Source organism: Equus asinus, chromosome 20, assembly GCF_041296235.1.
Source record: "Equus asinus isolate D_3611 breed Donkey chromosome 20, EquAss-T2T_v2, whole genome shotgun sequence".
NCBI classification, from domain to species: domain Eukaryota; kingdom Metazoa; phylum Chordata; class Mammalia; order Perissodactyla; family Equidae; genus Equus; species Equus asinus.
Window position 1 is genome coordinate 45322582 of NC_091809.1, and position 27362 is coordinate 45349943.

Below are 27362 nucleotides of genomic sequence, written 5' to 3' on the forward strand. Positions count from 1 at the left end.
TTTCTGGGCCCCCGGCGGAGGTGGGTTAGAGGCGGGCAGGAGCCGAGGCCAGGGAGCCCTTTGCGTCAGCTGCTGCTCACTGCACAGCGGCAGTACCGGCGGGGACTCACTCGCAGCTCCATGCTTGTGCCCGGCTCGACTCGTCCATCCTCGGAGAAGAGGCAGGTACGTGCCACCTGTCGGAGACTGGGGAGGGGGGTGAGGAGGTCGGTGCCGTTGGAGGCTCAGAAAGTGAGGTGTCAACGACAGCCTGGGCAGAATGGGCACTAGAAATGTAGGGCGAGTGCCAGCTGCGCGGAGGAGCTCCAGCTGTGGATGCCAGTTGTGTGTGGGGGCCTGCCAGCTGACAGCCCAGGATGCCAGGAAGAGCCATCTGTGTGCTGATCAGTGTGTTCTAAGGAAGCGCTGCTTCCGCACGTCCAGGTCTCTGTGCCCTGTGGCCTGAGTGACGCCTGGACACTGACAACCCCCTTCCCACGTGTGCGTACAGGTCACTTACTCCCTCCTCTGAAAGCTCCCCCCGCCGCGGGGCTGTCTGTGGTCAATTTGCCAAAGGGGTGGGAGTGGGGGCAGCAAAGTGGAAGGGGAGATCTTCCACCAATCCCAACCCAGAAGGAGGCATCTTTGAAATTCTCACCAATCCCAAACCAGCAGCAGGCACCGGTGCTCCAAGGCAAGTAACTTTACTTAACAGCCAAGGGAAGCCCTGGCCCACCCACTCTAGCTGTCCTCTGAGGAGTAAACATCTACCTCCCGATGTGGCTGCTTGCAGAATGGGGCTGAGCTGGAGATTGTGGTGACGCTCACCTCCGCAGGCATGGGCATGAGAAGGTCCTCCAAGTCCAAGCCGGCCGTGAAGTGGAGGAAAGGAGAGCTGGTTGGGCTGGGGTTGGGCATCCCCCGCTCCTCTGATGCTACAGATGCATACCAAACTGGAGTCAGAATGAGGACTGGAATGAGGGCCGGGGACAAGGGCGTCCTGTGGAGTGCATCATCAGGACCGGAGCTGAGTCAGTAGCCTCTGCTGAGAGAGGGTGGAGGCACCAGCTTGGGTCCTCCCAGTCCTCAGGGAGAGCCGTCGAGAAACAGGAGAAACAGACTGGGAGCAGGCAAGAGCACCAAGGCCCAAGAGGTTAAGAATCCTGCTCCTTCCGCTGTGACCCTGCCCGGCCCGGCTCTGTGGCCCTGGAATCCTGCGCACTCCTACAGGTAGAGTGGAACCACTCCAGGGCAGCCCGGCCTTCTCTTGGTAACTTGGGGGAAGCTGCACTTGCCAAATGGGCCTGGACCTTCTCTGCTGGGTGGACTGGACATCTGGGAATATAGCAAGCCCCGTTTGTCCTTGCCAGTTATGGGACATAGACCAGCTCAGGAAACCATGGGGCTACTCTCTGGCATTAAAGCAGAGCACCCCCAAGGGGTGGCCTAGAGGCCCTTTTCTCCCTAGGAAGTTTCACGTGGTAGGTGCTACTACAAATACTACTACTAATTATAATAATAAGTACAAGTATTCAATATAATGATAATTATTTATTGAATTCTTACTATGTGCCAGGAAATTTACAAATGTTATTTTACTTAATCCTGACAATTGCGAGGTAGTATAGCATTATTATTATAATTTCTCCTCCTGTTTTACAGACTAAATAAAAGGTTCAGACAGCTTAAGTGCCTTGCTCACTGTCTCAGAGCCAATAAAAGGGAAAGAACTGAAATAGAAGCCCGGGCCTAAAAGTCCATTATAAAAAAGTTTCAACTGAAAACCTGAGAGCTGGTCCCGCCTGCTTCTCACTCTCTCTGCCCTTGAGCAAGCTGCTGTCCGTCTCCAGGTTGGCTCCATTTCAGTAGTAAAGGGGCTGGACCACCACTGAGGCTTTTTCAAACTCTTCTCTAATTCTGTGACTGACAACCTCCTTCTCCATGTTTTTCCCTTAATTCCAGCCCCATCCCTCTACCCTCTTTCCAGTTGTTTCCCCTCGAATCTACCTTCTGTTCCACTTCAAAATGCCCCCCGTTCAAAGAGGCCTTGTAGACTCTCCCTGCCTGGCACTGGCTCATCAGGGCTGCCCCTCGAGGGAGGGCCTGCCACTGCCCCTTTAATTCTCCCCGGGCTTGGAATGCAAGTGAGTTGAGCTAGCCATCTCTGTGAGGTCAGATAAGATACTATATATATCAGAGTCGGTAACCTGAGCTCCGGATTACCCAGCCCCAGTCAGACTCCAGCCTCTGGGCTCTCCACTGCGCTCCCTGCCCTGCTGGGGAAGGAGAAGCCCCAGATCCCATCCAGTGCCCCCGGACACAGGTCAGTAGCTGCCCCTTGAGTGTCTGAGCTTCACAGGGTGGCTGTCCAGAGGCCCCTGGACTATCTGTTTAGGGGAGCCCTGTCTGTTTGGGGCAGCATGTGAGAAGCTGCCCCACTGGGCCTGGTGGGTGCTGTGGGCAAGAGGAAAGGCTCAGAGGCTCAAGGACAGAGGAAAGATGAAGCCCTAGAGGACAGGGAGAAAGACTGGGGCTCTCCCCTGGGGAGGGGGCACCGGGAGAGTGCCTCTCCACTGGCAGAGGTGGGTGGGCAAAAGAGAATTTAAGGATACCAATACTGCCTGGGGGCCCATTTCTTTGCCTTTTCTTGGAAATGTAGAGATGCCCACCCTCTCCCCACCCCAAATCAAGAGACACCACCTGGGGCCCACTCACTTCTCCACCAGTCAGGATTCTTGCTCTAAATTTCCAATCTCTTTATGTTACTACTTTGCCACTCTCTTGGCCCTTGGGCAACTACTAGGAGCAAGACAGACAGAGTTGCACCCAAATTCCCCTGGATGACCCCCTGCCAAGACAATTAGGCACTAACCTGGTGGATCACTGGGTGCCAGCTCCTGAGACACAGAACTGTAGTGAGGTTCCTGGGGGCCTGAGATGAGTAGACAGAGCTCCTGGGCACTGTGAACACAGATATCCCCCACCCCAATCTTTCACTCCACCTGCATCCTCCACACCTGCCAGGACATGTCTCTACCTAGGAGCTGATGCCTGTGCCCAGACAGTGCCAGCGCTAGGAGCAAGGGTCGGAGAATGTAGATGAAGACAGATAGGGCCCCTCTTTCAGCCCACTTCACCCTTCAAGGTCAGTTCATCAGCAGTGCCTCATTCCAATGTTGTTAGCAAGCAGCTTTGGGAAGCTCTGAGGTCACCACTGTGGAGGTTCCCAAGCACCTGGAAGGCTGGCTGGGACTCCCCACTCACCTGTCCTGGACACCTGGGTAGGCGGTTAGGAACTGAACCTTGTTGAGGTGTGCCTCTGAAACCCAGCTAGAGCCCTTCTATCCAGGCAGTAGCGAGGCCACAGAAGTTGGCATGCCTTCACCCCAGAAAGCAGAGCGGATGGGGGGCAGAGACGGGCCATGCAGGCTGCTGGGATATGGAACCTTACCCATCCTCTACCCTGGGGGCCAGGAGGGCCTGGGATTCCTGGGGAGCAAGTCCCTCCCCTGGCTGGGCAGGTTAGGGCACCCTTCATGGGAGCAACAGGAAATGACAATGACTGACACAAGGTTGTTGGCTGCCTCAGGGGGATAGGGTTCATTTTCTTTTCTTTTTTTTTTTTTTTGTGAGGAAGATTCACCCTGAGCTAATATCTGTTGCCAATCCTCCTCTTTTTTTGCTTGAGGAAGATTAGCCCTGAGCTAACATCTGTACCAATCTTCCCCTACTTTGTAAGTGGGATGCTGTCACAGCATGGCTGATGAGTGGAGTAGGTCCATTCACACCTGGATCCAAACCCACAAACCCCGGCTGCCTGGGAACTTTAACCACCCGGCCACAGGACTGGCCCCGGGATAGGGTTCATTTTAACCCTTGACTCACCTAGCCTGGGTACCTTGGGGGTGAGCCGAGCTGCAGCAAGCGTAGGAGGCTGGAGGGCATGTACATAACCAAGTCTTGGGCCAAGGGCCCTGGCTGGGGCTAGATACTGGTGCCAAGGGACACTCTGGAGCTTGGCACCGCAGGTGAAATGGAGGCCTCCTGGACTATCTCGCAACCAATCAGTATTGTACTGGGCTCAGGTTGCCCCTGGCTTCGCTTTCATTTGCCTGCAGTGGAAACTCGGAAGGGCTGCTCCTGTGGGAGTCTGTACCCACCATGCTGTTGCCTAGACAGTGGAAGGCTGGGTCCCCTGGCCCCACACCAGCTCTGGGAGAGGCTAGGGAAGTGTGACGTGAGGGGCTTAGCTGTTAGTGGACAGAGGACAAGTCCCAGGCCAGGTGTGCCACTGCTCCCAGCGTGGCCTTGGGAAACCCACGTCACTTCCACAAACCCTGGTATCCTCATCTGCAAATGCGTGTCATCATAGCTCCTACTGCTCAGGGCAATTTTGAGGATTAAGTGAGTTAATATGCGGTGTCTCAGAAGTCTTAGTGCAGTTTAAAAGTTTAATAACTTCAGAAAGACGAATGCTAAACGCTTCATTTAAATGTTTCATTATTCAAATTTCTTACCTATTTACGTTTTAAATTTTGAATAAAAATATTTTTTGTTTTAATTTAACATAAAAAGTAAACCTTCAAATGATGTTTGTAAGTTTGAGGCATTTATTCTCCCAAAAGAATTAAAGTTGAAAACGGCACTAAGACTGTGGGGACACCCTGTCCAAAGCGCACTTAGAAGAGCATCAGGCGCGCGGGGAGGGGGTCTGAGTGTTGGAGGTGAGGCTGCATGGGAAGCACTCAGCATGGGCCTGGTCCAGAGGTGTTCAACGTCTGCCGGCAGAGGCGATGGCTACTTGGCTCACACATCCTTGCAGGAAGCTGCGTGCTCTGTGCAGAGGATGCTGCTGCAACTCCCAAGACGGGGCAGCTGAGCAAAGTGAGGGGACTCAGGCAGAGCAGGGGAGAGTGGAGGCAGCTCTGTGAAGCTGGCACGGAGGAGGAGATTGGCAGGTGGACTGCCCCTGCTGTCCAAGGTGGCGGGCACCTGGGGAGGCGCTGCCTGGAACCACATGCCTGTACTTGCCAGCTCTGGGTAAACAGTGAAAGGAGCCGGGCAGTAAGGGCCCCACACTGGGCAGGGAGGGGAATGAGGGATCCCAGCCAATCGGCTTGCCTCCCACTGCCCCATGAAAGGGCCATTCAGTTCGGGCCGTTCCTGTGGCAACAAGGAGACTCGCAGCCATGTGAGCACCCGTCCTGTCCCTGTCTTGCGCAGCAAGGCTACGGCCAGGGCCCCAGCCTGCTCTCCCACCCATGGTGCACTCTGCAGCCTCCAGGGACCCTTGTGCCAGGTAATGCCAGGGGCCAACCCCAGCTGTCTGCTTACCTGGAAGGTGCTGGCACTTTCCTCAAGAGAGAAACTGGGGTTTGGGGGAGGGGATATGCATACTCAAGGCCTCAGCCCCAATAGGGACCCTCTCCTCAGACATGGGAACTGTAACCCAGATGTCAGCACAGAGAGGCAGCTTCCAGGGGGCTGGTAGTGACGGCACAACCCCCCAGGGCTGCTGCGAAGAGGGAGAGGTCTGTCAGTTGCCCACCAGATTGGAGCAGACAGGAGACCAGGGATTTAGAAGCCCTCCTGGGATTCTGTGGACAAGAAGGTGTGGCTCCACCTCCACCCCAACCCTTCCAGGGCTACTTGTGGGCCGTCCCAGGGCTGTCTGTCCCTGTCTGCTGTACCTTGGTTGGCCCCAGCACTTCTGCATCATCAGCAGGGCCAGGAGAGGTCACAAGCTTGGGGCACTGCCTGCAGAATACCAATTCCCTGGGAGCCTTAGTGGGGGAGGGGGAGAGAGCTGTGGGGAGGAGGTATGAGCTCATACTCTGGAGGGGAGCTTGCATCTGATTGGCTGCCGGGTGTCCTGAGACCTGGAGTCTCTGTGACTTTGAATTATTGATGGTGTTCTCCAAAGTGAAGTAGAGCATAGAGCAAGACTGGTGCCACGCCCCGGCCCCTGTCTCTCCCCTGGCCTCCCTCAGCCTTCACTCTCTTCCTTCTCTGTATCCCAGAAAGCTAAGCAGATGGAAGGGAAGCTTGTCGTTTCCCCCAACCCTGCATGAGGCCTTCCTCTGTGACGTTTTCCTCGAAAGAGGTGAAAGGTGTGCTGGAGGTGGGAGCACAGCAGGCAAGGGCATGTACAGGAAGGTAGGGAGCCCTGAGCCAGCTGGGAAAAGGGCAGACAGTAAATGTGGACCAGGCCTCCTGATGCCAGCCTGGACTGAAAGTTGCTGGAAGGTCTCTGGCAGGGTCTAGAAGTTCTGTTCTGGGGCCTATATGGAAGTTGCCACCTGTTGATCTCCCACCCCTGCATCTATCCCAAGCCTTGCATGGACTGAATTTCTAGAGGTCTCTGCCAAGCCCTCAGCATTTGGGGCTTGGCACCAGCTCCTCTCTGCCCTAAGGGCTGGACTGCCGGCCTAGGGCAGGCTGTGGGCTGCCCAAGCCACTGACTGCTGAACAGCTAGATTCTGCCCACTGCCCGCTCATCCACTCACCTCACTGGGGGCTGTGGGGGGAAGCCTGGCGCCCAGGGCTGAGGTCAGAGGCCGGCCAGCCCCGACATTATTACAGGCCTATGAAGGGAGGAGCCCAGCTGCCTGGCAGGGGCTGGGGGAGGAGATAATAACACTGTCATTGTTGAGGGCTTTCACATGTCGTTATCTCATTGATTCCTGGCAGCAACCCTGTGAGGTAGGATCATAATGATGATTATTATACTGATTTTATAGGTGAGGAAATTGGGGCTCAGAGAGGGTAAATGAGTAGGGCAACATCTCCCAGCTAGTCAGTCACAGGGCAAGTCAGAACCAGCCCCTGCACACACTACTCTGAGAGTCCTGGATGGCTCTGTGCCCCGCCGCACCGTGCCCTCCCCCAGAGGCCCCCCCCCGAGAGTCTCTGATGGCCCTCAGGAAAGGGGCCTGATCCTACTTGCTCCTCTCTCCAAAGCACCTTTGCCCTCCAGCTCCACTCTAGATAAAGCCTGTGCATTTAGGGTGATGGAGGGACTCTGGGGGTTCCCAAGGGAGCCTAAATTTGATGTGGAGGGGTGAAGCAAGGTAAAGCGGAGAGAGCACCAGCCTGGAAATCTGAAAGACCTGGATTCCAGCTCTGGCTCTGCTCGTGTGTGACCCTGGGCAAATCGCCTTTCCCATCTGCACAACAGAGAAGTTAAAAGGGATGACCCTTTAGAGCCCTCAGAACTCCTGGATTCAAAGATTCTGTCTTCCTCCTCCAGACCACCCCACCACCCCTGACCCAGGTGGAAGGACTGGGGGTGAGGACAGGGAGGGCTGCCTGCAGTACAGGATTTTAGCCTCTAGGGGGCCCCCTTTGCACAAGTCATTATCACCTTAGGCAGTCTGGGATGGATGTTGGTAGGGGAACCCCTAGGAGGCCACAGGGCCCTAACTCCACTTAGCTCGAGAAGAGAGTGGGTTCTACCACATGAGGATCCCCCACCGCAGCAGGAGACCATGTCCAGGGAAGAACTCTGGGATTGGGTCTGGAGACCAAGGCCAAGGCCCCTCTCTGCCACATGCTCACTCACCACCACCTCCCCTCCATTACTTCCTCTCATGAGCTCCTTTTCCTCACCAGGGATCTGACCAAAAGCTCCTCAGGTCATTCCAGCTCAGGCAGGGTATGCTTCCAAAAAGACTCCTGCTCATCCCAAAAGTCAGAAGGGAAGGAGGCAGTCTTAACTCTTGAAATGCCCAGCGTTTTCAATCCAGGGGGTGAGGGCAGTGGGGTCCCCACAACTCAGGAGTCTCTGAGGACGCAGATGGGGGCTGGGTTGGAATACAGCAGTCACTTGGAGAACTGCAGAGGTAGGGCAGTCCCCACTGTCACGGTCAGGTCACTTGGAGCAGCCAGAACGTGCTGAGACTGACTGCCCTGTGTGGTTTACAAAAGCCAGCTCATCTCCTGTGCTGTCACTGAGGTGTGAATGCATGGGTGCGTGCAAGCCTGTGTGCAGACCTGTGTGCGTGTGTGTGTACGCACATGCATAGGTGTATTTCTCAGCAGCAGGCCAGCTCTTTGTGGAAATGGACTTTGTGGTCCCTGGTTGAGATCTAAGGTTCTGGTCAGCTGGGGATGGAGAGCAGGTACAGTGGCAGCCTGATACCCAGCCAGGCCCTTAACAACTGCTTTCCTTGTCTTTCAGCCCATGAGGCTCCCAGTCCCCACTGAGTGCCGCCCTGAAGGATGTCCCAGCTCTCCTCCACCCTGAAGCGCTACACAGAATCGGCCCGCTACACAGATGCCCCTTATGCCAAATCAGGCTATGGCACCTACACTCCCTCTTCCTATGGGGCCAACCTGGCTGCCTCCTTCCTGGAGAAGGAGAAGCTTGGTTTCAAGCCAGGCCCCCCAACCAGCCTCCTCACTCGTCCCCGTACCTACGGCCCCTCCTCCATCCTGGACTATGACCGGAGCCGCCCCCTGCTGAGACCTGACGTCATCGGGGGTGGTAAGCGGCCGGAGAGCCAGACCTGGGGCACTGAGCGGCCTTCAGGGAGTGGACTCAGTGGGGGCAGTGGATTCCCTTATGGAGTGACCAACAACTCCCTCAGCTACCTGCCTGTGAATGCCCACAACCAGGGGGTAACCCTGACCCAGAAGAAGTCGAACAGTCAATCAGACCTGGCCCGGGATTTCTCCAGCCTCCGGACCTCAGATAGCTACCGGATAGACCCTGGGAACCTGGGCCGCAGCCCCATGCTGGCCCGCACACGAAAGGAGCTGTGTGCCCTGCAGGGGCTCTACCAGGCAGCCAGCCGCTCTGAGTACCTGTCCGACTACCTGGAGAATTATGGTCGCAAGGGCAGCGCTCCTCAAGTGCCCAGCCAGACTCCTCCCTCACGAGTCCCTGAAGTCCTCAGCCCCACCTACCGACCCAGTGGCCGTTACACTCTGTGGGAGAAGGGCAAGGGCCAGGGCCCCGGGTCCAGCCGCTCCAGCTCCCCAGGGCGAGACACCATGGTGAGTTTGCCCCTTGGGAACTCAGTGACGGGCTGGGGAGGCAGCCACTGATGTCCAAGAGCCGAGTTGAGGGAAGGACTCCCAACTTGACTGATGATGGAAGGCAGAGGTTTACTTCCCACACCTGACGGCGGCTACTCCTGCAGCCTAAGTAGGGACAAGCCAGGGAAGTCATCTCGGCATTTCTGGTACCCTCGTGGCTCGGTGCCTTCCTTGCTCAGGGGCTTTCCCACTCTCCCCAGGAATCCTGCTTCAGGACCTGTGCCCTCGACGATGGGCCGGCAGTGCTCTCGGAAATGCTCAGCTACCCCCACATACACTGTGATTCTTACACTCTACTTTTCCCAGCATGCCAGGCTCCCCTGCAGGCCCTGCCCCATCCTGGACTGAACGCCCCCAGCCCACCAGTGCTCCCTGTGGTAAGAAAGGCCTCCCTGCTCTGACTGCATCTCTCCTCCTGCACAGGCTTTTACTTCCCAGCTCGGAGTCCCAGCTTAACTTTTGGGCATAAGACATCAGGGGAAGAGGGGCTGTCCTCTGACTGACACTGGCTGGCTCAGGACCAGGTGTCTGGACAGCAGTACTTATATGTCTTTGGAGAAAATAGTGGAGGGATTTTTGTCTAAGGCTTGAAACAATCCAATACCTCTGTATTCCAGTCCTGCCTGGGCTGGGATGAGGGAGGAGGCTCTGCTGGAAAAAGAGTAAGGCCTGGCAGGGCCTTGCTAATGCCTAAACACACCTCTTGTGGGGCACTGACTACATTCTGCCTTTTCTGTAGTTATAAATATACCCATTAGGTGGCGAGCTCTCAGAGGATGAGAAAGAAAGAAATATCTCTAGACCCCTCACCATGTGCCTAGCATAACACAGACCTCAACTGACCTGACGATTGCATGCATGGATGGATGGAGGCATGGCTGGCTGGCTGGATGGATGGGTGGATGGCTGGATGGGTGGATGGCTGGATGGATGGCTAGATGGCTGGATGGATGAGCGGATAGATGGATGGATAAATGGATGGATGGATGGGTGGGTGGGTGGATGGGTGGATAGCTGGATGGCTGGATGGGTGAGCAGATAGGTGGATGGATGCATGGATGGATGCATGGGTGGGTGGGTGGGTGAATGGGTGGATAGGTAGATGGACAGACAGACAGGCAAGCATATGGGTGGGAGAGCTGGGTGTTGTGTCTCCTTCATTCCCTTTGTACCCTTCCCCTACTCCTAGGACATGTGCCTTTTGGAAACAATGTGCCACAGCAAGAAATGCTGCTTAGGGGGGTTGTCCAGACGAATGGAGGAGGAGTGCAGAATAGGGACAGGACTTTGGGTCATAGACCTTGAAGGTGGTCATAACTAAAGGTCTTGAGAGGACAACTTTGATGACATTACTTAGAGAGTCTTGGCCTTGCTGAGCTGTCTGTGAAGTGCCATGGGAGATACAAAAGCTGGTGCCTCCCAGAACATTCAGACCCTGACAAGGCAGGGTTGGCTACATTGGAGGCTAGTGTAGGAGTGGGAGATGACAGCTGGCCTGGGAGAGAAATACATGCTCTCAGAGGGCATGTGCTTGAGGTGGAGCATGATTCACTTGGACATGTCTGGTGTTGCTCATCTCGAGGGCAATCAGAAAGCGGCTCTCAGTGGAGGGGCTTGGGTCCTAGAGCCCTCTGAGGGGCTCCCTCCCTTTGCTCAGAAGAGAAGTGTTCTTTATGGTATGCAGTGTTTCTCAAAGAGGGGTCTGCAGACTGCCTGCATCAGAATCACCTGTATGGCCTAACGATTCTGGGCCCCACCTGTGTCCTGAATCAAACTCTCTAGGGATGGAGCCGGGGGATCTGCCCTTTCACTCTTCAGGTCATCTTTAAGCACGATGAGGTTTGAAAACCTCCCCTCCACAGACTAAACTGCAGACCCACCCTCAGCCCCAGTCATGAGAGAGCAAGATCTCCTTTACTGGGGGCCAGACTCTACTGGGCCTCTGCCACCTTCCCACACAGACATCCCTCACCTCCCTGCAGCCTGCTGCCCTCCACCCCTGCCAGAGTGGACACCCTGCCCCACTGCTCCCCAGGGCCAGGGTGATGGGAGTTCTGAGAGAGGACCTCAGGGGAGTAGCAGATTGCCCCGGGGCAAACTCAGCTACCCTAACATCCCTCCCTCCCATCCAGAAACAGTTCACGACACACTTAAGTAGCCAGTAATGCCCACTCTGAGTTGAGCTAGTATTCCACTCTGAGTTCACGCTCAAGATCCTGCCAACTGGGAAAGGACCCTAGCGGGTCAGTGGTATAAGACCCTGATTTAACCTCACCCTGTCTCTCCTCACCACTCTCATCCTCACTTCCTGGAGCTGACTGCAGCTTGCTGAGGTGAGAACAACCCTGCTGATGGGGCCTGGACCAGTTCTTCCAAAAACCAGGTCCAGTTTCTTTTCAGATCTCCATCTGAGGATCCTCCCTTCTTATTCACTCATTTACAGTGCTCAGCTTCCTAGGAGTGTAACCTCAGAGAAGTTCCTTAACTTCTGAACCTATTTCCTCTGTGAGATGAGAGTAATCATAGCACCCACTTCACAGACTATTGTGAGAAACCAAAGTTGTGTGTGAAAGTGCCTGCCACGGAGTAGGGCTTGATAAATGTCCTTCCTCCTTGGCCCCTTCCAGGTGCTTAGGGAGGCAGGAGATGTGTGAGCCATGGTCCCTGCCCTCGGTGCATTCACAATTAACTGGGGGAAATATGTTCTTAAAATAGTTGCAATAGGAGGCAGCCCTAGGTGTCTTTAAGTGTCATAGGTGGCGGGAAAGGGAGAGTTCATTGAGGCTGGGATGGGCCTCTGTGACTGCTGGAAGTTTGCTCTTTAACCTTGGACACCTGTCTGAGCTGTTTCCTCGTCCATAAAAGGGAATAGTCACACCTGCCCTGCCCACCTCATAGAGATGTCCTGAGGCTCAAAGCAAACAATGGATGTGGAGGGACGTGAAACCAGTAAAATGCTATGGAAGAGCTGGTTTAAACTTCAGAAGGAAAAGGAGATGACAGAAAAGGGGCATTTGGCCGCTGACTAGAGCGGGGAGAGGCCTGAACTACCCTTTGGAAGGAACAAAGGTGAGAAAGTGTATCCTGTGGCAGGGTCCAGCGTGATCTGACTCCTCTGGGGTCCCCTGGGGCAGCCCTGACCCTGGGGCCTCTCAGGGTAGCCGAATTGAACTACGATTGGCCTTCATAAAGGGAGGTCAAAAGCTGGCCCCAACCAGGGAGTAGAATAGTTCTAACCAGACTCATTCCCCTCATTAACAGGAACAGCCAATGTGAGCTTGGAATATCACAGGGTCAGCTGAGCACAAGTAAAGAAGTGGTGGAGGGGGTACATGAATTCTGAATACCCCCTGCTTGCATAAGCACCAAGAAAATGCCAGTCCACAGAGGTGTAGCTCAGCCTAGGCTAATGAGGGCTGCCCAGAGGCCCCACCTTCTGTTTAAAATGCAGACAGACTGGAGAGGAGGGATGTGATGGTTCAGAACCAGTAAAAAAAAAAAAAAAAGCTTTCACTACCCACAGTGAGCCAGGCCAGGTGGGTTGACTCTGCAGAGAGCAAGGAACCCAAGTACCCAACCGGGTCATGTCCCCCTTCTGCCCCACCTCTCCTGTTCCCTGGGTCTATGGAAGGACAAGCTGTTCCCACTGAGCCCTGCCAGGGTTGCGCTTCACCCCCTACAATCCATCCTAATCCTTCCCTGCTCCGCCCACTCCAGCTGCTCCCTCCCAGCCCTGGCATTCTGCCTGCTGGCCTCAGCCCTGCCCTTGCCCCACCCTAGCCTGCCCAGGCCACCCTTTCCTCTCCCCAAAAGAGCTGGGGTTGGCCCAGGGCCCTCCTGGGTCAGGCTGGGCACCTGCTGCTCATTTGCAGGGCCAGGGACTGAGGCTCCGAGCCTGGCCCAGCCTCTTCTCCCCACCCAGTCTCTTCCACACCCTTGCCCTCTGCTGGGGGACCTGTTGCTAGGAGCAAAAGGTCTGGGAACCTGGAGGACCTGGGTCATAATTGCCACTGCTGACTCATCTCCCGAAGCCTTGGGTTCCAGCTGTTCAGTGACAGGGACATTATATAAGCAGAGGTCATGTGACTTTTCTCTTGGGTGGGACTTTGGACCTGACTGCTGCCCTGCAGTGCGCAGGGATTACTCCAAAGAGAACAAGGTGAGGACACCCTAGAGCTTCTGGTGAGGAGTGTGACCTTCCTCTCTCATCCCTTGCCTTCGCGCTCTGTTTACTCAGCCACTCGGAACTGCCTCCCTGCAGTCTTATTTATCCAGCTTGGCGGCCTGAGACCCTGGGGCCTGTCTTCACCCACTCAGCCACCCTGAGGAGGTTGAACTTCCTGAGGGCTTGACTCTGTGTTGACAGCATGGGAAGGTCACTCAGAGGAGACCTTAAGCCAGAGGGGTCCCATGGCCAGGACCAGCACTAGCTGCTGAGAAAGGGCAGCTGGTTTGTGGTCTGTGGTTAGACTCAGCAAGACATCCATGTCTCCATCCCTTGAAGACCGGCTGTGGGCTGTGACCTGGCTGGTGGCCTCGGTGCTGCCTTCCCCAGACTCCGTCTCTCACTCAGTGCCCGGCACCATCCGCCCCGCCTCCTCCTCCTCCCCCAACCTCAGGATGTCTTCATGAGTTAATGCAGTGCTGGGGTGGAGCTCAGCAATGCAGAAGTTAATCCAAACCTGGCGAAGTGTCCCCTGCCCCTGGGGGAGCCGCTCCATTGACCGTCGGCTGCAGAAACGAACATCACGTTCAGGGCCCAGAGCTGCACACGTGGCACCCTGCACCCTCTCACCTCCATGGATATGTAAACCTGGTATGAGCAAGAAAGGGGAAGTGTGTGGGCCCCTGGAATCCAGCTGCTTCAGGCCAGACTGCTCTGGGGCTCAAAGGAGTCCGAGCTTCTGGCCTCCTGAGTCGGAGTGATTCCGGGAAGCAGAGATCCCTACAGACGTAGGTAGGACTGACGGCCCTCCCTCCCCAAGGGCACTTGTGGGCTGAAAGCCCAGCCCTAGCAAGGACTCTGAACCCCTCTTAGTGTCAGTCAAGCCACCAGTCTGTTCCTTTGCAGCGGTAATAGTGGGCACTTGCTTGCGGGAGCAGCCACTGGCCTGGAGGCATTTGTCTGGGCCCGGGCACTGTTTCCAAACCCTGGGCCAAGCTGCCCAACAAGATCTTAGGAAGCAGGACACTCTCAGTCCTGCCCTCACAGAACTAACCCTGACTTTAATTTATTTACGCTCCATCCATGCCAGGAAGGATTTGAGGTGAAGAAAATTACTTATCCTACTGGGGAGACAGGCCAAGCGCAGACTCTGAGAAACAGCAGTCTCAGGCTGCAGGAATGAGCCCTGCTCAGACTGGCTCAGCGTGTCTGAGGCAGAGAGTCAGAGCTGGATTCAGATCCCAGAAGACCATATGCTTACCTATCCCCCTTCAAGAAAGGGCACTGAGGAGAAGGGGTCTCCTGGGGGCCTGGCGAGTTGAGAGATCAGCCACGGTTCCCCATTGGTTGTGTCCTGCAGCAGTCAGACCTGCTTGACAAGACTGGACCCTGTGGGAATTCTTTCCCCTCACCTCAGACTCCTCAAAGAGCTCCCAGGCAACAGCTTCCCCGTCTGGGCCTCCCTGCTCCCAGCACTGCCCCTAACCTCCCCCATCCCAGGAAAGAGGGAGAGAGCGTGCTGGCAGAAAGCCATGACAGCCTGGGGCAGGAGTACCCAAATCACTGGCCTAAGTCACGGGAGATGAGCCAAATGCTCCAGTGGGGGAGTGCCTGTTGGACAGGGCTTCCCACAGCACGCTTATTCAACACGCACACCCAGATTCGCCCCACCCCTGGAGGCTCGGGGCCTTCCAGGATGCCCAGCCTAGTCTCACCCCTTGTAGAGATGAGATCAACACATTTATTTAGCACCCACTAAGAGAACCCACAACCCTGCCTGTGAGGAGGTTTCAATGTGATGGCACAATCACACACGATCTAAGACTATTTACAGAAGTCTTAGAGACACTTTTAAAACCAAGATAAACATATTAAGATTAATATAGTGTAAAGTGAACGGGAGTAGACTGAGGATCTGCGGTAACGGGGTGTTTAGAGCTGGGTGGAGTTCATTAGAGAAGGCTTTGTGAGCACAATTCACAAGCAGGTAATTGGTAGAGAGCAGGAAGGGCATTCCAGAATCCCCTAGTAGTTGTTAAAAGCTTGGGTTTTGCTGTAAGACAGGTCTGGGTTGAAAGCCCCATACTGTCATTGATTAGCTTTGCAGTCCTGGCAAGTCATTTGACCTCTCGGGCTTAAGGTCCTTCATCTAGAAAGCAGAGGTGATAGTTACCACATCACTGTGTCATTATGCACGTTAACTGCGATTATATATATGCAGTACTTAGGCAGTGCCTGGCATTTAGTAAGTGCTTAATCAGTGACAGTTGTGTGTTTTAAGTGAGAGAAGGCAAGTGCTGAAGCAGAGAAATAAGAGCAGGTTGGTTGGCAACAAGGATTGGAGAAGAGTAAGGGTGGTGACAATGGAAGGAGCCTCTGGACAGGCAGCCTCACAGACAGGGCTGCATGAGGCTTCCGGACTGGAGGCAAGTCAGGTGTAATAGGGGTTTCAGGGCAGAAGAAAGATGTGACCGAATGCAAAAGCTTTGCTGCAGACAGTGTAGGACTGGCTGGAAAGGGTGTGGCTAGAAAGAAGGAAGTGTGGAGAGAAAGGCTGTTGCAGGTTGTCCAGGTTCCAGGTTTGGTCACCCGGCAAGGACAGTGACTGTGGGCATCACCCCTCCTAACTTATCACCAAGTAGAATGCCCAGCAGCTCCTGCCTCCTGCCCACTCCTCCCACCTCCACTGCTAGAACACAAGGGGGGCACCGTCTGTGCTCCCCTCTCATTAGCACAAAAATGCTGTTTCGTGGGTGGCCTAGGGTACAGCCATACATGTGTCCTGGACACATTCCCCATGTGGCTGTGGTCGTGTGTGCAGTGCGCGTGTACATGTGGGGACGAGCATGCCAAGAGGAACAGAAGGAGGCCACAGATGAGTAACAGCACAGGCTCAGCACAGGCTGCTGCCTCTCAGAGTATTTTTAAATGCTAAAAATACTGACTAAAAATAGCGAGCTCCAAACAAGATACTTTCTCTAGGCAGATTCTGTGTGAGTCCCTGATAGGCGAGGGGGGGGGGGGGGTGGAGCATCAGAAAGAAAACTCCAAGACCTCTGATCTTCAGGCACTGCTGCCCTGAGGGCGGAGGGGCACACTCCCAACCACGCCAGCGGAGCGCCTATTTCCCCACCGTGGGGTTACTTTCTCCCTGCCTCCCAAAAACAATCAAAATTTGAGATTCGGTGAGAGACAGTGTTGGGTAATTGGGTAGAAAAGGTCAGAAAAGGTTCTTCCCTGGGGCCGAAAAGGACAATGACCTATTGTACCTTATAAAATACGAGCATTGCCTTTCTTGATAATGGGCCAAATCAGGACCCGAGGGAGGAGGGCAGGTCAGTCCTGAAGCGGTGAACTCTTATCCTCCCGACCTGGGCCCGGCGACCCTCACGGACCTGGCGGAGGTTGCGCTCCAAGAGGCCCTGAGTCCCCCCGAATGCTGTACAACAGTTTGTGCCTACGCGCATCTTTCCCTAAAGAGAGTACAGTGCTTTCGTCGGGTTCTCGAAATGACCTGCAGCCCCCAAAAAGTTAGGAATTGGATGCTGCCTTGGGGAAAGGTCACCTGGCTGACACTCGGTCTTGAGGACGTGTCCTCTGCGGGCCTCAAAGACAATTTCTCCTGAGTCCCAACTCCGAGGCGGGCCCGTGCTCCGCGCCCCTATGCTGCCCTCCTCCGGGGGCTGCAGGTCCCGGCGGCGGCCGGCCCGTGGGCGGGTCCCGGCTGGGGTCCGCGAGCTGGGGGCGGGGCCGCAGCGAGGGGTGTGGCCGGGGCCCTGGCCCCGCCCCGGCGCTGACGTCGCGGGACCCGAGGCGCCGGCGGGGCTGCGAGCCGGCCGGAGCGCGAGAGCCGGGGCCGGGGCGGTTGCCGGCGCGGGCCGGGGAGGGCGAGGCGGAGGAGCGCGCGGTCGGCCGGAGCGGTTACCGCCGGGCGCCGTGGACGGTGTTCAGTGGCGGCCTGGCCGGCCTCGGCGTCCGGGCTGAGACCGCGCGGTACTCCCCGCGCCCCCTGTGCCAACGTTAAGCGTGGGGCCGAGCCCGCCGCCCGCCGCCAGCATGCGCACCTCGTACACCGTGACCCTGCCCGAGGAGCCCCCCGCCGCCCCCTTTCCCGCCCTCGCCAAGGAGCTGCGGCCGCGCTCCCCGCTCTCCCCTTCCCTGCTGCTCTCCACCTTCGTGGGGCTCCTGGTCAACAAAGCCAAGGTACGCAGGGCCCTTTTCCGGGACCCCCCGCCGAGGGCCTGGGGTTCCGCCGCCTCCCCGCGCCGCCCCCGTACGCCGCGCGCCCACGGTCGGGGGACCGATTCTTCCCAGCCCCCACCCCTCTTTTCCCAAGGTCTCCCGGCAAGGAATGCCCCCTCCCCAGGTGATCTCACGCTTACTCGCGGGCCCCCGCCCGTTTGAGGTCCCATCCCCTGAGTGCCCCTACTCCCGTCCCCTTCGTGACTCCGGCACCAGGTGGCTCTAGGGCTCTTAATTCCTGGCACCTATCAGGACAGGTGCAGGAAAGCGTAACCTTGACTAGTTCTCGGTGTGAGAGGACGGGCAGCACGCTGGACTCGGCGGGTGCGATTCCTCCGAGATCAAAACCCCCCAAGAAAGGCTGGTCAGAAAGGGGCTGCCCCTCACTCATCCCAGAGGGCGCTTTCCCGAAGCGTTGATAACAGGGGTCCTTTGACCCTGTGAAGGGCAGAGGAGTTGCAGACAGGTGAAAGAGGGCAACTTCCCTTTTCTTTCCAGCCCTCCCCAGTTCGGCTAAGTGGACACTGGATCCGTCAAATGAAGTAGCCATCCCAGAGTAATGCTGGGGCTGAAAGCTGGGCACTGCCCGCTTGGGGAAGGGAGAAGGGGCCAGAGCTTGACAGATCTTATGTAACAGGCACCAGCTCCCGTGTTGGCAATGCGTGCACTGCCCCCTGCCAGGGCCACACCAGGCTCCTTGGCTGCAGCCAGGACTCATGGCTGACCCTCATGGCACAGGTGAAGTAATCAGGAGAGCCCTTTCTTGGGTTCTTGAGTGTGAAGCCACAAACCTCAATAGACTTTTTTATATGGGCCATATAGCCAGATGTTTCCTCTGCATTAACCCAGAGCCAGCCTTTCTTGAGCCCCCTCTCCTGCTCCCTTGCTGGAAGGTGAATCCTGCCTGTTTACTGACTGTGGAGCTAGTATCTACTTTATAGAACACTGGTCGCTAAGTCAAAATTAGGTTTGCTGATGGCTAATGTTAAGGAAGTTCTTGATCCAAACTCTCACCTCCTTACACGTAAGTTCCAGCATACCAGCTGGCGTCATTTCCTTCTCTCCTGGTGAGAGGCTGGCTGTGCAGGGTCTCTCCCAGCTTCTCCAGTTCTAGCCTCTCCCGGCCAGCCTGAGGTAGATTGTTTTCCCTGTAAGAAAGGTCACTCCTGGGACATTTTGTTTCTCTCCAGAATGGAAAATGCTGACTTTCCCTGGAGCTCCTGATTTCCTATTCATGGCAGAAGAATATCTGGCTGCGCATGGAACAGCCCTGCCCTCCCCTCCACTCCCACCCGCGACCCCTGTTATCCAACCGCCTTCTACACCGGGCGCTTAGAAATTGGCGAGTAGTCTTGAGCGCAGGAAATTTTAGACCAAGGCACGACCCCCCGCCAGAAAAGCTAACAGAGGGTCTTAGCGATGCTGTGAAAGAACCTCGCATATCTCTCCACCCACCGGGCGAAGTAGGATCCTCAAGAATAGGAACCGTAGATGATATGTTCTTAGTGACCCTCAGTCTGCTGGGTCAGAGTGGAAAGTGTCAGCACCAGGGAGGGCCTCAGTGGAAAGAGGCCTCCAGTTCCCCATTGCCCTGCCCCCACTAGTGCTGCGTGCCTGCTGTCCCAGCTGAGGGCTCCCTTTGGTGCACACTGACGTGATCACCAGTGGTAGGATGCTTTGCCTCTACAGCCTGTTTAGACAGATGTTGTTTGGGGCGCAGGATAAGAACTAATAAAGCACTGCCAAAAATAGTTGTAAGGGGGGGACTGGGCGGAGAGTGGCTATTCTGTTGCCGGCAGCCTTTAACATTTAGTTCCCAATGGGCTACGTGGAGACTTCAGTGTTTTTGTTGGGCCCCAGGGGAGTCCTTCTCCAGGTCCAGCTGAAAATGCTGATAAGGTCTTTGTCCAGGGAATTTGCTCTGTTGTGGCCCTCTTACTGGAGCCGCAGGGTTTAGACTATCAGAAAGATAAGGTTTCAGTTTTGTGTTTAGGGCTGTACACTGCTAGCCTGGCAGAGTTCTTCAAGGATGCTATACCCCACCTGCTACCAGTAGGCTTTCTCTCGAGCTGCGGGTGGAAACCAGGTTTCTCTTCTGGGTGTATGTATTTCCTTGCCTACCTGTTAGTGTTAGACCTGATAACTGGCAGGAGGGAGCCTTTCCCTTGTGGGAATGGGCATGGCAGTTCCTGAGACAAGCCCTCCTTCAGCCTGCCTCCCCCCACGCCACCCTCTTGAGCTGACAACCTCACGGGCTTTGAGCTGCTGACAGCCTCAGAGGCTGTCAGCACACGGCATGAGTAATTTTAGCTGAGTTATTTCAGGCTCCTCTTCTGATCAGGGTTGAGCTAGCCCCACGCATGCCCCAGCCAGTGTTGCTCCAGAGTTGCCGGCTCCCCAGTCCCCTCCCTCGGGGATGGGGGTGGCAGGCTCACCTGCAGACTGCTTCTTTAACCCTTTGAGCCCAAAGGTTTTCTGACTCCTTGGAGGTAGGGCCAGGATTAGCCAAGAGACCTGGCCAAACAATGCTCAGAGTCCTCGACTTAACGCCGGCTCTCTCTCCAAACCCCTCACCAGCCTCCACCATAGGGACAAGAGCAAGAGCGGCACCTTCAGCCAGGTGCTTACGTCTTCTTGGCAGCAGTCTGTCGTCACAAGGATTCCCAGCCACTGGCCAGTCAGGATGTTGAAACCTGAGCCAGGCAGGGAGGATTCTCCCAGGCTCTAATCAGCCCTCAGGAGCTGAGCTCAGCTGGAAGGAATTCCACCTGTCTCTGACGACTCAGGATGGCAGGCCGATGGCAGGCAGGCTTGAGTTTTCCCAGCTGAGGACCTAAACTCAGTTAAGATGTTTTGTCATTGAACTTTTCGAGATCTCTTTGAAGTGCCTATTATGACAGCTGCTTTACACATTGGACATCTCGGGGTACAAATATAGGTAATTTGAGACAGTGTCTGGATTTGGGGCCTGAAGTTTCTTGTAGCCGGGAACCAAATATGTTCCCAAATATATGAATTCCTAGTCTCTAGTTCTAATCTGCAGTTCCCAAAATGGCGGAGAACGAAGAGTGACATAAAGAGGGGGAAATACATAGCCAATAAAAGAAAGCAGGGCCCTGGAGAACATTTTTGTTGTGTGTTGAAAATATCAGGCATTCCTCAACCGTCTTTCCTACAAGGAATATAGACTAAAGCTGGAGAGAGAATTATACATGTGACCTGATGCTCCATGTATCAGGCTCCAACTGGCAGAAAGTTGCATGAGAGAGCCTAGCACAGGCCCAGCCTCTTTGCCTTCAGCCTTATGTGCCCTGTGTTCTTTGCTTACAGAATTCTAAGAGCGCTCAAGGTCTGGCTGGTCTTCGAAACCTTGGGAACACGGTGAGTTCTTAGCAGCTAACATCTTTCCTGAGGCCACCCCCTAGCATCCCAACTGGAACAATCTAACCAGAGTCCCCTCCTGGCTCCAGCTACCTCCCTACGCTCTGGGCCAGCTGGTACCTGCCCTTCCTGATTGGTCCTTTGCAGAATTGCTGGGCTCTGCCTCACCCACGTCCCCAGCAGGAAGCACTGCTAAAGGGAGTTGCCCTTTTAACTGTCAGCTCCTTTCCTGGATGCTTCTCCTCAAGGATATCCATCATGTCCCACCTGCTTCTGTCCAGCTCACCCACAGCCTTTCGGACACCTCTGTAGTAAATAACCAGTCACGTCCCCTGTGCCAGCTGTGGGAATTTGCCTCTCTTTGCCCCTTTCACTTACAAAAAGACGAACTTGGGAGGATCTATTTCAGGGGTAGATGAACCGGAGGGCCTTTGGTACTAAGTAGGGATGCCAAGTGGGTCTCTCTTCCCTTCCTGATTGTCTGGATCGTTTCTTGCAGTGCTTCATGAACTCAATTCTGCAGTGCCTGAGCAACACCCGGGAGTTGAGAGATTATTGCCTCCAGAGACTCTATATGCGGGATCTCAGCCACAGCAGCAATGCACACACAGCCCTCATGGAAGGTGAGGAACCCCTCTGCGGACACAGTCCTGCTTCTCTTCTGGACACCTTCCCACTCTCCCACTGCTGTACTGGTAGTTGTGTTGTATATGTACCTCTCCTGTTTTTCTTTCTTTGGCTTCTTTTTGTTAGGATTCTAATTTCAGAGTTTCCTATAGAAGATGTCTCACCTGTCCTCCATGCCCCTTCTCTACCTTCACCTTTTAACAGAGTTTGCAAAACTAATCCAGACCATATGGACTTCATCCCCCAACGATGTGGTAAGCCCATCTGAGTTCAAGACCCAGATCCAGAGATATGCACCGCGCTTCGTTGGCTATAAGTAAGGACCTTGCAGGCATGTCCTCCCCAGGGTGGGTGGCAGCAACAGCATGTTCTTGAGATGAAAGGTATTGCTCACTCTCTTTTCCTTGGGCTCAGTCAGCAGGATGCTCAGGAATTTCTTCGCTTTCTTCTGGATGGGCTCCACAACGAGGTGAATCGAGTAACAGTGAGGCCTAAGTCCAACCCTGAGAACCTCGATCATCTTCCGTAAGTCTGAGGAGAATGCTGTGGGGAAGCGAAACTTCGTGAATCTACCTCTCTGGGGGTAATGATCGGGGGAGAATTTTAAATACTAAGGATTAAGATTGCTAGACCCTTGAACTTATCATGGTTTGAGCTCTGACCCAATTGTGTTCCTCCCTCTGGTTTCCTAGTGATGATGAGAAAGGGCGACAGATGTGGAGGAAATACCTAGAACGGGAAGACAGTCGGATTGGGGGTAAGTGCATGAATAGGGGGAATGCCCACTTTCCCTGTTAACTACTTTTGCCTGAGCAGAGCATGAAAAGCCCTAAGAATCATCCTCCCAGGGAACCCTCTTTCTGCCCAGTGTCCGACAAACTGAGGCAGGAGCAGTGAGAAGGGAGACACATAGAAGACCACGTGCTCGCTTCCCTGTGTGAAGCATCGCGTGTCCATCTCTTCCCCAGATCTCTTTGTCGGGCAACTAAAGAGCTCCCTGACGTGTACTGATTGTGGCTACTGTTCTACAGTCTTTGACCCCTTCTGGGACCTCTCACTGCCCATTGCTAAGGTATGCAACCTGTTGCCCTACTTCTGAAACTTGAACTCTTATCCTTTCGTGTCGTTGACCTCTGACCTGTACTTTTTTCTCTCCCAGCGAGGTTATCCTGAGGTGACTTTAATGGACTGCATGAGGCTCTTCACCAAAGAGGATGTGCTTGATGGCGATGAAAAGCCCGTAAGTCACCCTTCCATAACAGCAGTTTCCAAGAGATGTGTCTGGGGACAACGCTGTCACCAGCAAAGCCAGCCCAGGCCCATTGACTTCTCCCACCAGTCCTTTCTAGCTCTGTCCGTCATGTCTTTCAGACATGCTGTCGCTGCCGAGCCAGAAAACGATGTATAAAGAAGTTCTCCATCCAGAGGTTCCCAAAGATCTTGGTGCTCCGTATCCTTAAGATCCGTCAAGGGCCTTGACTCCAGAGAGTGACTGATAGGGGGCCAGGAGGTGAGGGCGAACAGAGTAGGAAAAAAGGAAACTTGATAGACTTTCCTTCTTGCGTTTCTCTTCTGCTTCTGGAGAAGCGCAGTTGCCCTCTTAGGACTCGGTCTCCTTTGCTTTGACTTTGTTCTCGCCACCGTGTCAGTCCTTGACTCATGTCAATACCAGATCTGAAGCGGTTCTCAGAATCCAGGATACGAACCAGCAAGCTCACAACATTTGTGAATTTCCCCCTAAGAGACCTGGACTTGAGAGAATTTGCCTCAGAAAACACCAGTGAGTATTTTTCAGCTGGGAGGGCAGAAGCAAGGCACCAGTGTCTAAGATACCATTGGGAGGCCAAGAGGTGGAGGGATGCTGCTGAAGAGAGAGCGATGAAAACCGGGAAGAGGCAGGAGGGGGAGGGAAGACGGGGGCAAGGAATGCCTCAGGGGTTGTATTTCCTCCTCAGACCACGCTGTTTACAACCTGTATGCTGTGTCCAATCACTCCGGAACCACCATGGGCGGCCATTACACAGCCTACTGCCGGAGTCCAGTGACGGGTGAATGGCACACTTTCAATGACTCCAGGTGAGACAGAGGTCTCAGACAGGCCTCCTGGTGTCAGACATCTGTGCCTCACCCACCTATATGGCTTCCACCTTCACTAGACAGAAAAGGTCAGAGCCAAAAGCCATGTAACACATGTGAGACGGCTCCTATTTGAAGAATCTCTAGTGGGCAGCAAGAGGTTGGCCTTGGGTGTGTAATAGAGAGATTAGAGATGGGCCCCACACTCCCTCAGCCACTCAGCTCTGTGTCTCGATGGCCCCCTCACCAGGCCCTGACTTTTCCTGCTCTCTCCACAGCGTCACACCCATGTCCTCCAGCCAAGTGCGCACCAGCGACGCCTATTTGCTCTTCTACGAACTGGCCAGTCCACCCTCCCGCATGTAGCAGCGAGGGGCTCCATCCCTATCTCCCTTCCCCGTGGTGGCCCCACACCCTAAGTTTTTTTTTAAAAAGAGAAAAAAAAAAAAAACCTGACAAGAGAAAAATAAAGTAAACTAAAGCTGCCGAGCAGGAGTTGCTGCAGCCTGGTCAGAGTCTGGAGTGGGGAGCCAGGAGCTCCTGAGCCACGCCTCGCAGGGAAGATCGACAGGACACGGAGACCGCAGCCAGCACAGTGCCCCTCGGCTCCTCTTGTTTGCGTTTTTAAGCTTGTGGTTTTTTCCTGTGTGTAATAAACAACAGCGGTCTGTGGGGAGAAGATCCTGGTCCGCTCGCTGCCAGCTCCGGCCCCACTCCTCCCGGAAGACAGCGCCCTCTGGAGCCTGCTGGGAGGATCACTGCCCGGAAGCCCCGGCGCCTGAGCCTGGCGCGCTGTCTTCACCTGGACCCGGCTCACTGGTCCAGAAGCAAGAAAAACACCCATGAGCCAAGAGCCCTCTTAACGCTGCTAACTCCAGGGGGACAGACTAGGGGACATCTTTGAAAAAAACTGTTTTTGGTTTTTAAAAGCCCAACTTTTTTTTTTAACTACCATCACTGAAGTTGTCAGACTGGAGATGCTCTCCTTCACACCTCTTCACAGCTGGGACATTGTGTTGGTCTTTTTTTTTTTTTCTAATTCTTCAAATACGACTTTTCTAATGCTAGCCCCCAGTGGTGCTAGGTGGGTGTCAGCCAGGCCCTAAGCACAGCCACAGTACACCTGGGATCTAACAAGTTTTTGTTTGTTTCTTAATGTTTTGGATGGAATCTAGTTGCCTCCAAGAATTGTGCCTTATAGCATTTGGGGACCAGGGGGTAACTGCCCCTCCCTGAAATGTCCCTCAGCCTCTTCCCTTTTCCCCAGGGCCATGTTCAAGCTGGCTGGGGGAGGTAGGGGCCATGCCCTTAGCCCCCAGCTTGTTTGCACTGCAGTGAGGGGAAGAGGAGAGGAGGTGAACGGAGATTTCTTATGATAGAGTATCAAGTTCTTCCTGCCCACTTCCTCCAACCCACCCCTGGTCTACTCCCAGCTGTTTGAAGGATCCTCATCCCTAGAGCTTCTCTCACCTTTAATTTATTCCCTCAACATGCTTTTTCTCCCTGACCTTCCCCGTCCCCCACCTTCTCAGAGCCTCCTAGACATAGGCCCTTTGGACCGAGTTTCTCAGGGATGCCCATGCTGCCCCTCAGCTCCTCTTGGCCTCGGTCTTCAGTCCTACCCTGGGAGCTGGAGCCTGGGTGTTTGGAGACATCTTGCCTCCGCCATATGATTCTTTCCCATGGGCTTGATTCTGCCCTAACCAGTTGGACAAAACTCTGTGCTGTCCCAGAGAGTAAAGCTATTCACCAAGGCACCGGACTCTGTGCATGGAGCTCTCTGCACCCACGCAGCTGGCCTGGCTTGTGCCCCTTGGAGCCTGGCGCTTTTCAGTGCTCCCAGGAGGAAGCATCAGAGAAAGACACCCCAAGTTTAACTGGCCTGACACACTTCTCCAGGGAAGACCTGTGAACCTGAGCCAAAGGACAGGGGTACACTTGTTTACCGTGTAAGCAAGAGTAGAAGAATGTCCAATGTACAATGGAACCGTGTACAGAATAAATAATAGCCTTGAGAAACAAGTTGGTAAGTGATGGAGTCTTGATTTGGGAGGGGTTTGAACCCAGGAAGAGATCCTGGCATGTTTAGTGGCCAAATATTCTACTGCTTCAACAGGATTGTAAATTTCAAGTTCTGGAAAAAGTTTACCCATGTTTTAAACTTTTTAGTTGTATAAAAAAACTGACATAATGCACGTTTTGAACACCATGTTCTTCATCTGGATTCACTGGTTGGTAACATTTTGCCACATCTGTTTATATATGTTTCTTTTGTCCTTTTAGGCAAAACATTTAGGGGTGAGGTGTCATATCACCGTTTCTAAATACCTCAGCATGCATCTGCTGAGAATAAGGACATTCTCCCACATAACCTCAACACTCTCTCCACCCCTGAGAAAATTAGCGTGTCTAATAGACTAAAATATCTAATCTCTTTAAATGGGCTGTCTGCTTTTTAACTGCTGGGACGGGTACCCTGGTGATTCTCTTTTGACACACTTGGGTCCCCGTACAGACGTATGACAAGCTGAAACAGGTCTCCGGCACAGGCCGAATACAGCACAGTTTGCTCCTGGAGCACAGTGGCAATACCTGGATGTGGAGTGAACCAGACGTGGTCCTTGATAAATTAAAACATCTCAGTTTGCCCCACTAATACCTAGAAACAGCTGCCTATAAGTTAAAGCTTTTGTTCTCTTTAAAGTGCTTTTTTTAAGATGTCAACAGGTTTAACCCCTTAAAGAGCTGGCCTCTTTGGGGCCCTCAGGGCCTTGTCTCCTTTGGTTTTATCTTTTGCTTCTTAATGCTGTTCAGATCTTCCATTTCTGCCACTGATCTTGGAACTTAGGAAGCTGAAGTCCCCACCAGTTGAGCTGAGTGTTTTTTTTGTGATTTTTCTAAGTGCCGTCCCTGCTGCAGTCACCGAAGTGTCAGTCAAGTCGTGTCTGTTGCATCCTTGCTGAGACAGCAGCGCCCACTGTCACACTCACCTCATGGGGTGAGGCAGTAGTGGGGGCACTTTTTCTGGGCATTTTCCAAGAGTGGGAAAAGGATTGAAGACAACAGTGACTCAAACCCTGCCCTGGGAGTGGCCTGACCCAGGATAAGATTTAAATGCTGATGATTTTGCCCAAACCACAGGTGAACAGGATCACCTTCAAAATGGAAACACTAGGCTTTTAGCAAAGTGGATGGGTGAGCCCCAAGTAAATGTAAGTTGCTAGCTCTTCTTTGACTAGCTTTTCACTGGAGGGAGAAGGCACCTGTGCATTTTTGCTGTCTTCCCCTAGGGAACAGACTCACTCTAGATAACACCGAGGGCAGGCTGAGCCCTTCCACCCTTGCTCCCAGCTCTCCCTTCTGTACTCAGCCTGTGGTGCCTCTCATCCCCATGGCAACAGGTTCTAGTGCTACACAGATCCCAAACACAATCTGTCCCCATGTTTCTTTATCCATCAGCTTTGCCTCCTAGCAACTGGGATTTTCCCCCATTCTTTGCTTGTGTTCCAGCAGGCCTCTCCCTGGGGGAGGTACTTCCCCTGCAACTGCTCTTGTATGACCTTGAACAAGAACCTCCCTCTTTCTGGGCCTCAGTGCCTCATCTGTGAGTTAAGGAGATTGACTAGTGGACCTTGAAGGTCTCAGCTCAAGTGTTCTCATTCTGAGTCACTTTTTCTCTAATTCATGCCTCAAATCCTAAGTCAGGGCTACCTCCCCCTGGTTCCCTGGTTCTAGTTTATAGAGTTACTATATGTATTTATTTATACTTATATATGTATTTTTTTAAGTGACCAGTGCTCAAAAAATGCATATTACTGGGGCTGGCCCCGTGGCCGAGTAGTTAAGTTCGCGT

General features: G+C 54.2%; 1 protein-coding gene across 6 annotated transcripts; it reads left to right on the plus strand.

The window, feature by feature from the left end:
- Positions 1–5: 5 nt before the first annotated feature.
- Positions 6–25531, plus strand: USP2 (ubiquitin specific peptidase 2). 6 transcript variants are annotated; one of them, XM_014855694.3, is made up of 14 exons: positions 2171–2302; positions 8159–8976; positions 9219–9395; positions 20756–20806; positions 21306–21429; positions 21638–21749; positions 21848–21958; positions 22126–22190; positions 22402–22505; positions 22593–22673; positions 22805–22883; positions 23106–23213; positions 23389–23509; positions 23788–25531. In XM_014855694.3, exons 2-14 carry the CDS (start codon positions 8200–8202, stop codon positions 23873–23875), a joined length of 1998 nt encoding a protein of 665 aa, XP_014711180.1. In that variant the 5' UTR covers positions 2171–2302; positions 8159–8199; the 3' UTR covers positions 23876–25531. The 6 variants fall into 6 exon arrangements, with proteins under 6 accessions (XP_014711185.1, XP_070346187.1, XP_014711180.1 ...); XM_014855699.3 differs by lacking the exons at positions 2171–2302; positions 9219–9395 and adding an exon at positions 6–165; XM_070490086.1 differs by lacking the exons at positions 2171–2302; positions 9219–9395 and adding an exon at positions 1061–1209.
- Positions 25532–27362: the final 1831 nt, after the last annotated feature.

What these genes read in the sequence shown, in the direction of transcription:
- USP2 (XM_014855694.3), top strand. Translation starts at nt 8,200, where the DNA reads ATGTCCCAGCTCTCCTCCACCCTGAAGCGCTACACAGAATCGGCCCGC. An exon ending in CCGCGCTTCGTTGGCTATAA is followed by an intron (nt 21,750 to 21,847) that starts GTAAGGACCTTG and finishes CCTTGGGCTCAG; the next exon opens with TCAGCAGGATGCTCAGGAAT. An exon ending in TTGATGGCGATGAAAAGCCC is followed by an intron (nt 22,674 to 22,804) that starts GTAAGTCACCCT and finishes CATGTCTTTCAG; the next exon opens with ACATGCTGTCGCTGCCGAGC.